The sequence below is a fragment of the Marmota flaviventris genome, chromosome X (assembly GCF_047511675.1).
Source record: "Marmota flaviventris isolate mMarFla1 chromosome X, mMarFla1.hap1, whole genome shotgun sequence".
NCBI lineage: Eukaryota > Metazoa > Chordata > Mammalia > Rodentia > Sciuridae > Marmota > Marmota flaviventris.
The window spans coordinates 41,346,588-41,357,933 of record NC_092518.1 but is presented as its reverse complement, the minus strand read 5'-3'; the positions used below and the strand labels follow the sequence as shown (position 1 = coordinate 41,357,933).

General features: G+C 40.4%; 1 protein-coding gene across 2 annotated transcripts; it reads right to left on the bottom strand.

The window, feature by feature from the left end:
* Nucleotides 1-873: 873 nt before the first annotated feature.
* On the bottom strand, nucleotides 874-10,978 carry LOC139703242 (A-kinase anchor protein 4-like). Of its 2 annotated transcripts, none has more exons than XM_071606304.1 (7): nucleotides 10,851-10,978; nucleotides 9,422-9,480; nucleotides 8,657-8,752; nucleotides 7,525-7,575; nucleotides 6,714-6,815; nucleotides 1,777-3,885; nucleotides 874-1,236 (listed from the first exon to the last, which is right to left on the bottom strand). In XM_071606304.1, exons 2-7 carry the CDS (start codon nucleotides 9,425-9,427, stop codon nucleotides 1,081-1,083), a joined length of 2,520 nt encoding a protein of 839 aa, XP_071462405.1. In that variant the 5' UTR covers nucleotides 9,428-9,480; nucleotides 10,851-10,978; the 3' UTR covers nucleotides 874-1,080. The 2 variants fall into 2 exon arrangements, with proteins under 2 accessions (XP_071462405.1, XP_071462406.1); XM_071606305.1 differs by lacking the exon at nucleotides 10,851-10,978 and adding an exon at nucleotides 9,672-9,770.
* Between the last annotated feature and the right edge of the window lie 368 nt (nucleotides 10,979-11,346).

Below are 11,346 nucleotides of genomic sequence, written 5' to 3'. Positions count from 1 at the left end.
TCAATTCAGAGGGACACCACATTCTGTGCTTTTTATACTAAACCACAGCACCTCAAGGTGCCAAGATATGCTATGACAGCAATTGACAGGCTAACAGAGGGCCACAGGATTGAAATCACTGTCTTGGTCTGATCTGCCATGAACCCTAGCATCACAAATGACTCCTGGGAAGCATAGAGCACATCTAGGAACAGAGTGCTAATCCCAAAGGGGCTTTGGGACATCAAAATTCACCCAGAATTTTCCATCCTATAGCTTTATGTTTTTAGAAAATTCATCTTTCATACTGGTAGAAGGAAATCTCATTTATTGAAGGGAATTTCTTATCCTTACTCGTACATGGGCTCCTATCATTGTTCTGGGTAGTACTTAGTGCCAGGTACATTAAACACTGGGGTGTGTCTTTGTGGCAAGGTAGGACAATGTTCATGGATAACACTTTCTTTGCCTTGTTTTTCATCTAAGCTAGCCCATCTGTACATTTTTTGTCTTTTTTCCTTTGACACTGTGGATGGAACCCAGGACCTTTGTACATGAGGCAAGTGCTTTACCACTGAGCTACATTCCAACCCCCATCTGTACACTCTTAAGAAAACTCTGCCTTTTGAGATTGCAAAGGGGATTATCACGTTAGGTGCAATTTTGGGAGAAACAGTGAGGCCACTATGGCAAAATTCTAAGTAGACTGTGAATTGAGAGGATTTAAACAAACCAGATTACTTAGGGACTTGATCAGGGTTATATCCTTTTGTCATAAGTGCACAGAAAATATCCCAGAATGAATTTGGACATAAGCCCAATGCTGTATCACCACTCCTGGAAATTAAACCCATTTCATTCCCTTGCTTTAGATATATTTGATCAAGAGAATGATGACACTTTTTTTGACTTTTTTTAATTCATGTTCTTGCCCAGCGAGGGCACCCTGTATTTGTACACTGCTCAGATGTGTTGAGAATTACAGTCGTGTATGGTACAGTTTACTAGCCAGATGGTGGGGTGGCTTCAGCTGGGTTGTAATGCTACTGGGGCAGGGTGGGGGTTGGAGTAAGATGGAGAGGAGTCCAAGGAGTTGTTAGCCTACAGGTTAGCAAGAAGCCAGTCTAGCAGTTGCTTTCTAGCCATGTTACCCACGGCTTCATCCAGTTGTCGTTCCTTGGCAAACTTCATGACCTCCTGAAGAAGATCACCTACGCTGTACCCCTTTTCTGCTGCCTTGGCAGAAACTTCAGGAAGCTGTGGAGAGAGCAGGGATAGCTTGAGTCATCTGATGTTTTATGGAGGAATGACCCCTGCTGGATAAAATGAATTCACATCCAGTCCCCACATGATTCTACCATGAAACTTGATTCTAGGATGGAAATGTGCAACAGATACATGATGGGAGGCTGATGACATGCCTTTCCTTTTCCTTTGAGCCTTCTCTAATGGCATAGATCAAAATGCTAAATGTGCTTTCTTTTTGTGCTTCAAAACCAACACCCAAATCAACTGTGTTCACTAAATTAGTCTGTGCTGATTGCTAGGTGAAGGTTTGGGGTTGCCTTCCTATAAACGTATGAGATGGGGATGGGGTAAAGGAAAGATTGCTTGACTGGAGTGAAAATAAATTGTCTATGAGTTTCATTTCTCTGGAATCCATCTAATGTGGAAAATCAACTGCAGTGTGAGGGGGAGGAAGGAGAGAAAGAGTGAGAGGGTTATGTGTATATGTCTGAATGTGGTCCTCCCTACTTCTGCCCACTCTTTCTTCTTGTGTTTTGATGCATGGCTTACCTTCTCCAGTTGTCCATCATCGTCTCCCATGAAATAAAGCATGGGCACGTTAAACTGGGAAGCTACAATCCACTGCAAGACAGCCTGGAGCTGCTTCTGCAAGTTACTTGTAGAACACTGGTTGTTAACGATGACTTCAGGCCCAGGAGAATCTTGACAGGTCTGTGACATTGCAGCTTTGTAACCACATCTGGAGCCAAAGTTGGGGTTGCTTGCCAATGCTGCTTGTTCTTCTAGCTCGGCAAGAGCTGCTCCGTTGTTGCTATACTTGGCCATGATCAGGCACAGCTTCATCACAGATTCAACCAGTTGATCTATGAACTGGCGGTTCATTTGCTTCATCCCACACATAAAGTCCAGTTCTGGATTGTCCTGGCACTGGTCTTCTCTCTCACATTTCTTGGACATGGAAGCCATTTTGCTTCTGGGTTCAGAACGCTTGTTCTCACCATCACATAGGTCATCACAGCTAAAGGAGCTCTCATTGAGCAGTTTCTGAATCAGCGACAGGATGATGTTCGACATGTCAAGCTTCTGGGAATCCAGTTGTTGATTTTCCTTCGCAGAAGATGGTCCAGGAGCTCCACGAGATTCAAGATGTTTCATTGAGAGTGTTTTTGCACTTTGACCTCCTCCAGACTTTTCATATTGGGCACTCTGAGCCATATCGCCCAGAGAAGATCCAGGGCATTCCTCTTCTAATGTATCTTTGCCCTTCGCTTGCTGGGTTAGATGGTATTGGATCAGCATAAGGGCAGATGCAATCAGGTCCTTGGCCAGTGAGTCGGTGGAAGGGCTAATTCTTTCCCTTTTTTCATCTTTGGCAGGACACAGTTTGGTAGTCATCTTGCCCTGGTTTCCTTGCTTCTGGTTCCACATGGTCAGACTCTCCTTGAGGATACGTTCACTGACTTTCTCTGCGCTGGTCAATGGCTTGCAAGGGTCTGTTTTTATTTTGCCTTTGTCCTTTCCTTTCATCTCAGCTTTCATTGCTGAGAATTCCAGGCTCTGATTCTTGCACTTGGGATCATGTGATCCAGCTTTCAAAGATGCATATGACAGACTCTGAGACTTTGTTTCTCTCCTTTCACCAAGAAGGGCGCTGACCAGATGCTTCAGCATGGCCTCCATTATATCAGCGGCATTTTGTTTTCCGTGGTTGAACAAGTTCCTCTTGACAGCGGAGATAAAATCCGAGTCAGTCATCAGGACTCCAGTGATATTATGCAGGTTTTTCATGCAGGAATCAATCAGATCAGACACGATCTCTCTGGTGTGCTTTAATAACACCCTCTTCAGGACCACACAGGCTGGAATTGGCTTCTCACAGCTGTGCACTTTCAAAGTTTTCATAACAGAGACCATCATGTCAGATGCCACCTGATTTGCATAAACCATAAGTCCCTTGCTGATGGATTCTGCAAATTCTTTACTATCTCTTGGGCACATCTGCTTTTCTCCACTCTTGTTTTTATTGCATAACTCACTGTACAGAAAGGTTTTGCGGCCATCCTTGCACTCTTCCCCAGGACCATGCATTTCTGCTGAGGTCAATTCTACAGCTTCATGGGCCATTTCAGAAGTAATCTTGCTTACAGCACTACGGGGACTGTTTTTCCCCTTGTCTCCAGAGGGTGGATACATTAAATGGTGAAGACATTTGCTTCCACCTTCCAATTTTTCCTTGATTTCTTTACGGGCCATCAGGGAAGAGAGTCGGTTGACATAGAAGGAAAGGTCATCCATGGAACACTCTCCATCAGGAGAAATAACAGCCCTCTGAGTGCTAGGGGACTTGCCTGGAGGAGTTGAAGGACTTTGATTATTGTTGGTGATCTTGGCTGCTGCCATTTCTAGACATAGGCTTTGGGGTCTGTTGGCCATGTAATCCATGTTCACGTGATCAGCGTAGACACTGTAACAGTTCTCAGAAGGTATTTTGTGATATTCGCCATCTATGTCTCCTACTTTATGTTTACAGCTAGAGGCTGAGGGGCTTAGTGCATGTTGAAAACCCAAGGCATACTTCTGGAGATCATTGAAGAGCCAATTGAGGACACTTATAGGATCACAGGGGGCTTGTTTGAAAAGGCATACAGATCCCTCCATCTAAAAAAAGAACAATACCTATCCATAAGCACTTGAGTAGGCTACTTTCTTGCCTTATTTTATTTAGAAGCTATATTTTCTAAAGTGCACTGATTAGGGGTTTCGTTTTGTGGAATTTTCATAGGAACATAGCATCCAGTTATAACCATTAATACACATTCATTCAAACACAAATGGCAACAACCAAAGCTCAGAGGAGATATATTTGTATGTTTAACTATATACAAGTGTGTTGAATGTGTTTGTCAGTTTCCTGAGTTTATGTGTTTGACTCAATATGTCAAAAATATGTCAATATAGCTGGGCTTGGTGGCACAGGCCTGCAATCCCAGCCACTCAGGAGGCTGAGGTAGGAGGATCGCAAGTTTGGGACCAGTGTCAACAATTTAGCAAGGCCCTAAGGTACTTAGTGAGACCTTGTCTCAAAATAAAAAAAGGTTTTAGATGTGGCTCAGTGGTTTGGTGCTCCTGAGTTCAATCCCTGATACAAAAAAAAAAAAAATAAAAAAAATAAAGTGTTAATGTAGCTGGCACAAGAGGCTGAGGCAAGAGGACATTCACAAGTTCAAGTTGAGCCTCAGCAACTTAGTGAGACCCTGTCTCAACATTAAAAAAAAATTTAAAAAGGACTAGAGATGTAGCTCAGTGGTAAAATATCTCTGGATTCAATCCCCGGTACCCTCCTTCCCTGCCAAAAGAGTTAATATATCTATTGTGTGTGTGTATATGCAGGTCAATAGAGAAATTCAGGTGTGTGAACGTCTAATAGATTTGAGATTGTGTCAGACTACTGTTAGTGTGTGAAAATGTGTACAATGTATTCACATCATTGTTCACTGTTTCTGTCTACTTTATAGGCCACCATGTGTGTATTAGTACATTTGTACGTGTCTGTGAATGTCAAAATATGTGTATGTTAGTTTATCTCTAAATATAGTATCAATTTGAGTAATCTACTTGCTTATAATATAAATTCACTACTATGTATCATGCAGTTATAAATGTATTGATGTGAAGCCTAAATTCACATATTAATGTATATATGTGCATCAATAAGTAATATTAATATAATGAATGTGTCAAAATAGAAATATATGTAAATTGGTGATTATATAACAACTGTGTATATTAATTGGGTATCAGTTCATGTTATATCTATGTGCTATTGTCAGAATTGGACAATGTTGTGTGTCAGTGTTGATCATAGTTTGGCAATGGATTATGTATGTGAATAACATTAGTATGTCATTGCATTTCTGTCAGTGTGCATATCAATGCATAAAAGTGTGTTACCGAATATGTGTCACTTAGTATAAGTTTGTAGGTTTGTATGTCAGCATGATTGTGTAGGAATATATAGATATTTGCATCGATGTGGATATATTTGTGTCTATACCAATACCTGAGTTTTTATGGTCACTGTGTTTCGATCAGACTTGGATGTGTATGTGTGTGAGTGTAAATGTGAATATGGGTGTTTATGTGTGTTCCATGTGGCCATGTCACCGCATCTGACTCTGTACCCAGTTGTATATGTGTTTTAAATCTTTGTTTATGAATAAGTCAGTATATTTAATTGTGTTATATCAATTCGTATGTGGGTTTGTCAATGTCAAATGTAGCCAGACATGTATGCCATTGCTTGGATTAATTAAACTTAAATATATAAAAATGTATATATTGGTGTGTGTTTTGCTTTATATACATTCATATGAGAGTATCTCTGCTGGGTGACTGACTGTTCCTGTTTGGATATGCATATACGTATTATGTACACATCTTTAGTTACTGCTGCCCCCCCTTTGCCCTTCCTTTGCTTCATCTTTTTTTCACTGAATTCCTGGAAATGTGAGGTCATAATAAGGGCAGCTTTTTGAAAAGGAGCTTAAGTTACAATCAAGGCAGTCTATACTGTGTGAAGGAAATATGGGCTGTTCACCAAGTATAATTTATTCCTTTCTTAAGACTTGAGAATGGAGTTGGACACCCCCTGCCCCCAAGAAAACCCTGTTAGAATGTTAAGTAACTTGTTTTTCTTCCTTGGGGGCCACTCCCCTCAAAACAAATTAGTCTGGAACCAGAAATGTTTTCATTTTAACAAATGAGCCTAGAGACACAGAACAGGAAACATTTGACTCCTCAGCACTAAAGCCAAATATCATATTCCAATACTAACCACTCTAGACTTGTAGGAATGCAGGGGTGACATGTGTGCTCCAAATTCCCTCTCTCAATTAGGAGGTCCAACAGACACAATTTGAAATCCTTACCAAAAAACAACGAACAAACCAACCCCCAAAATGGATTTTGTGTGTAACATTGGCATGCAGTTCTAATTGCTTCTAACTTGAAGCTACCCTCCAGAGCATGGGTAATCTTTTAGCCAATAGGGTGGAGACCAGGCCCTCAGATTCTTAGTTGTTATAAATTCTCTGTCTCGTATCCATTTTTCTTCCTTGTTGAATGCTAAGCAAGGTGGGACACACAAAAGTCCATTGCAAATAAATCATCATGGAACATGACAAGATATTGTTTATAAACCCATATCTTTGCTCAGATAAGAATGGAAAGATTATGTTTGGAGTAGGTACCTACAAATCAGGAGATGGTATTCTGAGCCTCTATGATTGATGAAGGCTGTTGTTAAGTATCTAGGTATTGAACTTACCATAGCCCTGAACTTGTCCTGTGTTCTCTGGAATGTCATAGTATTCAAATTGATGAGTATGTTGGACAGTAGTTTGCTTACCATCTCTGAACCAGAGTCCTCAGACTCAATATTGGGCTGTAGGAATTAAGAATGGTGGAATCTCAGAGCCTAACTCTACCTTAGACTGGTCTTGTTTTTCAGTGTCCTTGATCACGATAATCTCCTTTTCTTCCAGACTCTCCAGGTTTAAGTCACCTTCTGAGCTGCAACCAGCAGCACCCTATGGAATTAAAGGGTGAAATTCTTAATGAACAGTTATCTTTTTGGAGGGGACACTGGGGATTGAACCCAGAGGTGCTTAACCACTGAGCCACACCCCCAGCCCCTTTTTATATTTTATTTAGAGTCAGGGTCTCACTGAGTTGCTTAGAGCCTCACTAAGTTGCTGAGGCCGGCTTTGAACTCGTGATCCTCCTGCCTCAGCCCCCCGAGCCACTGGGAATACAAGGGTGCCCCACCGAGCCTGGCAACAGTTGCCTCTTGAGACCTCTTTAAGCTGTTCCCTTAGGTTAGCATTTAAATCATGTCATATCCCTTTATCCTTTTTTTGTAAGAGAGGTAGGCTTATAATGCTAGCTAGTCTTTGAAGAATGAGACCAAGTTCCTTCCACAAATTACTTATTCTCTCTGTGAAAATTCTCACAGGCCATTAGTCTCAAGAGCCATATTCTATTAGTCACCACCATTATTGACAGGTTTTGTTTAAGAAAAAAAAAAAAAAAACTTAAGTGGCTTCTAAAATGAGGTTTGGTTATCAAGAGTGACAATAAATTCCAAACTGGGGACACCCTAGGCTCATGAGAATGATAGCATTTCATTTGGGTTGCCTCCACCTTTCTACTCTCTGCCAGTCTCTTTCCTCATACTTCACTGATAACTCTTCTTAGGATTTTCTCAACCTCTCCAACTCTGAGCAGAAAAATACTCACCTTGGAATCTTTATCTTCCACATTCAGGGTGGACACATCCACAAAGCATATCTGCATCAAATTAGGAGGACAGATTTAGATAAACTCTAGTGAAAATGCCATAATTTCTCTTTCTTGGAGATGATAATGACACTTAACCTGCAAATTCTTGTGAGGAATAACTGAGATCTTGTGTATAAAGCTTTTAGCAGAATATGGCACAAAGTAAGTACTCAATAAACATTAATATTGTGGCTATTACTATGTAAACAGAATCTTAACACTATATTTCCTTAACTCCCATATTTCCTAAATGAGAATACCAACCTACCACAAGCCCAAAGGACAATATCTTCATATATTAATTGAGAAAACTGAGAAGTGGCTTGCTCAACTGACATAAACTCAATGACAGAGAACTCCATTTCCCTGGCTGCTTATGTAGGGCACTTTCTACCACACCAGTATTTCTCAAAATGTAATATTTTTACTACTGATGATATCAAAGATTTTAGGTAGTACATGGACAAACATTTCTGTGTTGAATAGGTACATTGTACTTGAACCTCAAATCTGTGATACTATGGTTAACGTTGCTTATGGTATTGGTCATTTTAAAAGTGTAAATCAATTTTTAGAACATCACAAAGAACATATATTAAGTAGATAGTATGAGTGATATTTGACATAATAAATAATGTGAAATACTATGCAAATCAGTTGAATTTGGGAAACAGTCAAAAGTATTTGAAGTGTTTTCCCCTCCTGAGAGGCTCTAGTTCATTAGAAACTAGGCAACATTATGACTTAAGAGGTCTTAGGTAATAGAGGCTGGTTACTAGGCAACTACTACTCTTCCCTATTCCCCAGGCCCCTCCTTGGCCTCCCTCCTTAGTTCCCTTACTTTACTCTTAATCTCTTAATTCTTTTCCTCCAGATTCATCCTTGTGTAATATATATACATATATATATATATATATATACACACATACATACACACACACTGTCCCCTGAAAGACCTTACTGAGCTTGGATTCATAGAGAAGTCACAGCATCAGCTTCCATGAGTTTACCTTGGGTTCCAATGAATCTGGAATACCCATAATACACAAATTGTTTTCTGCTCCTTGGTGGGAATGGTTTTTTATCTTACCACTTTTCGATCCTGATCTTTACGTCCTGTTGGGCTGTAGAGATCTACCTTGCAGACACCCCTGCGGCTGTGTAACCAGTCAATATCATCAGACATCTGGAAGGGGAAATAAAAGAAATACTGAGATGCTTAGTTTTTAGAAACAGGGTCTGCCCAATAAGAATCTCTGGAAAGGGTTCTGAAACATATCTCCTTTTCAAAAAGGTTTAGGCTAGGAATTGGGGCGGGTGGGGAGAGGGTGAGCAGTGGGGAAGAATCAAGTGTAATTTCTTTTTAGAAAGAAAAAATAATCTATTAGCTTCTTTGAACTGCCCACTCCACCTCCCAATCCAGATTGGAGCTAAACATAAGGAGAAAATGGCAGAAGACAGTGGTGGATCTGTTGCTATGGAAGACCAATTAAGAACTCAGTAGATTTGGTATTTGGGGCTTGAATGATCTCTTTTTAAAAGTTCAAGACAAAGCTTCCTTCTGAATTTAGAGTTCCTTTTCCCGCTAGCTCTTAAAACAGTTTCACATCCTCTTCTTCCCTCCTTCCCTCTCCCCTCCTCCCTCCTTTTCCCCATCACTTTTCCCCTCCCCCTCTCTCTTCCCCTCTCTTTTATCTCCCTTCCCTCTCTCCCCCTCCCCCTCTTTCTCTCCCTCCCTCCTCCCCTCTTTTCCTTCTTCTCCTCCCTCATTTTCCCTCTAGCCCAAATATTTTCATAACAGCTCTTCTCTAATGGCTATCTTTTCACATGATAATACTATATTTCTACCTCTTACCATCATGGCCAAACTCCCAAGATCTTCTTGAACTTTCCCTTGGAGATTCACCGTGAAACCTTGAAAAAGTTACAGAAAAAGTTTTCCCACACCCTTGGAAGAGGAAGTTTCTCTCTTATTCAAAAGCTAGTGAACACTAGCCTAGAAAAAGAGAGAGGAAAGCACAGAGGTTCCTCATTTGATTTGAATACAGTTTTAGCTCAAATTCTTAAAATAAATAAATAAATAAAATTTATGAATTCGTTGTTACCTTGATATATAAGACTTCTTGGACCTTTGGCCGAAAATGTGCCACCCCGAAGGGAGATGTGCCCCTTTAGATGGAACTGGACAGTGCCAAGTTCTTGGGCACCTGCACCTGGCTGCCACCCCTGGTCAGCTGTTGGACCAGACTGAGGGGCCAGGCTTTTCTCTGCTGGTTTTGACCCTGGGGTATGACATCAGTGTTTATTAGGTCACAATGCCTGATGCTATAGCAACCTAAGTAAAGGCAAGGTACACTGGCAAACTCAGTAACCTTTCACATTAAATACACATCTGGCTGCCTATTGTTGGACAAAATGTTTTTCATTATCTCTGGAAAGGTCCACATATTTCTCTCACATTTTCTCCAGTTCACAGACCCTCAAAGTCACCTGTATCTTTCCTTTTCTTATTAGACCACCAGAATAAACTTACCACATTAGTTACCAATTTGGTGGAGGACTGCAGTTTTTAACATACAGAATCATCACCAGTAATTTAAAAAAAATTTTTTTTAGTTGTAGTTGGACACAATATCTTTATTTTACTTATTTATTTTTATGTGGTGCTGAGGATTGAACCCAGCATCTTGTGCATGCTAGGCAAGTGCTCAACCGCTGAGCCCCAGCCCCAGCCCATCACCAGTCTTAAAAAGAAAATTTTTTTTTCACATTTTAACTTTCTTCTCTTTGAGTTTTTTTACTAGAGTGTCAGAGTTATGTGGCAAAAGATCTTTGGATTTATGTCTAAATAGAAATGTTTGATATATAAGACTTCTTGGACCTTTGGTTGAAAATGTGCCACCCTGAAGGGAGATGTGCCCCCAAACGCTTTTCTGAGTATCCCAAATAAAATTTGTGAAAACAAAGCTGGAAGCTATATTAGTAGCTTTTGTGGTTTCACCTCTCCCTTTAAGATTCCCTCTTAGCTAATCAAAAGAAGTCAGAAGAGCTGGGTGTGGAGACGCATGCTTTGATCCCAGCAATTTGGGAGGGTGAGGCAGGAGGATTGAAGTTTCAGGCCAGCCTCACCAATTTAATTGAGACCCTGTCTCAGAATAAAAATAGAAATGATTTGAGATGCAGCTCAGTGGTAAACCACCCCTAGGTTCAATCCCCCATACCAAAAAAATTTTTCTTTAATTAAAAAAAAATTTTAAAAATAATAAGTCAGAATATGCCCCTACCTTTGTAGTATGAGAGTAGGCTATTGCGTGGGATCTTTAGATGGTATTTTCTTGTTGTTTTAGATGTTGTGATGACTCTTCCACTCTGCTTCAAGATGTTACGTCTTTCCTCAACCCTCCATACTCTCCTAAAGCCTTAACTGCCAGCTGGTACTAGAACTTCAACTTGATGACATGGCAGTTTCTATAGAGAACTGTGACAACATAAAGTCTCAGCATTACACTTAGGATTCTAGGCTCCCTACATGGTCTAGCAAGTTCTGCCCTTCACCATGAGCCCACAGTATCAACCTTTCACAAACTCTTCAAACCATAAAATATATTAAGACCTACTTATTGTTTTTAATCATTGTTTACAGTATTTTTAAAGAAAATTATTCAATATACCTTGAGGTGTTTTCTGATTAGCCCATTTGAAAATATAAGCCCGCATAAAATGGCTTTCATCCATACCCAACTCACATCTTGTCTTTCCTTGCCCTTTCTCTAGATGTTT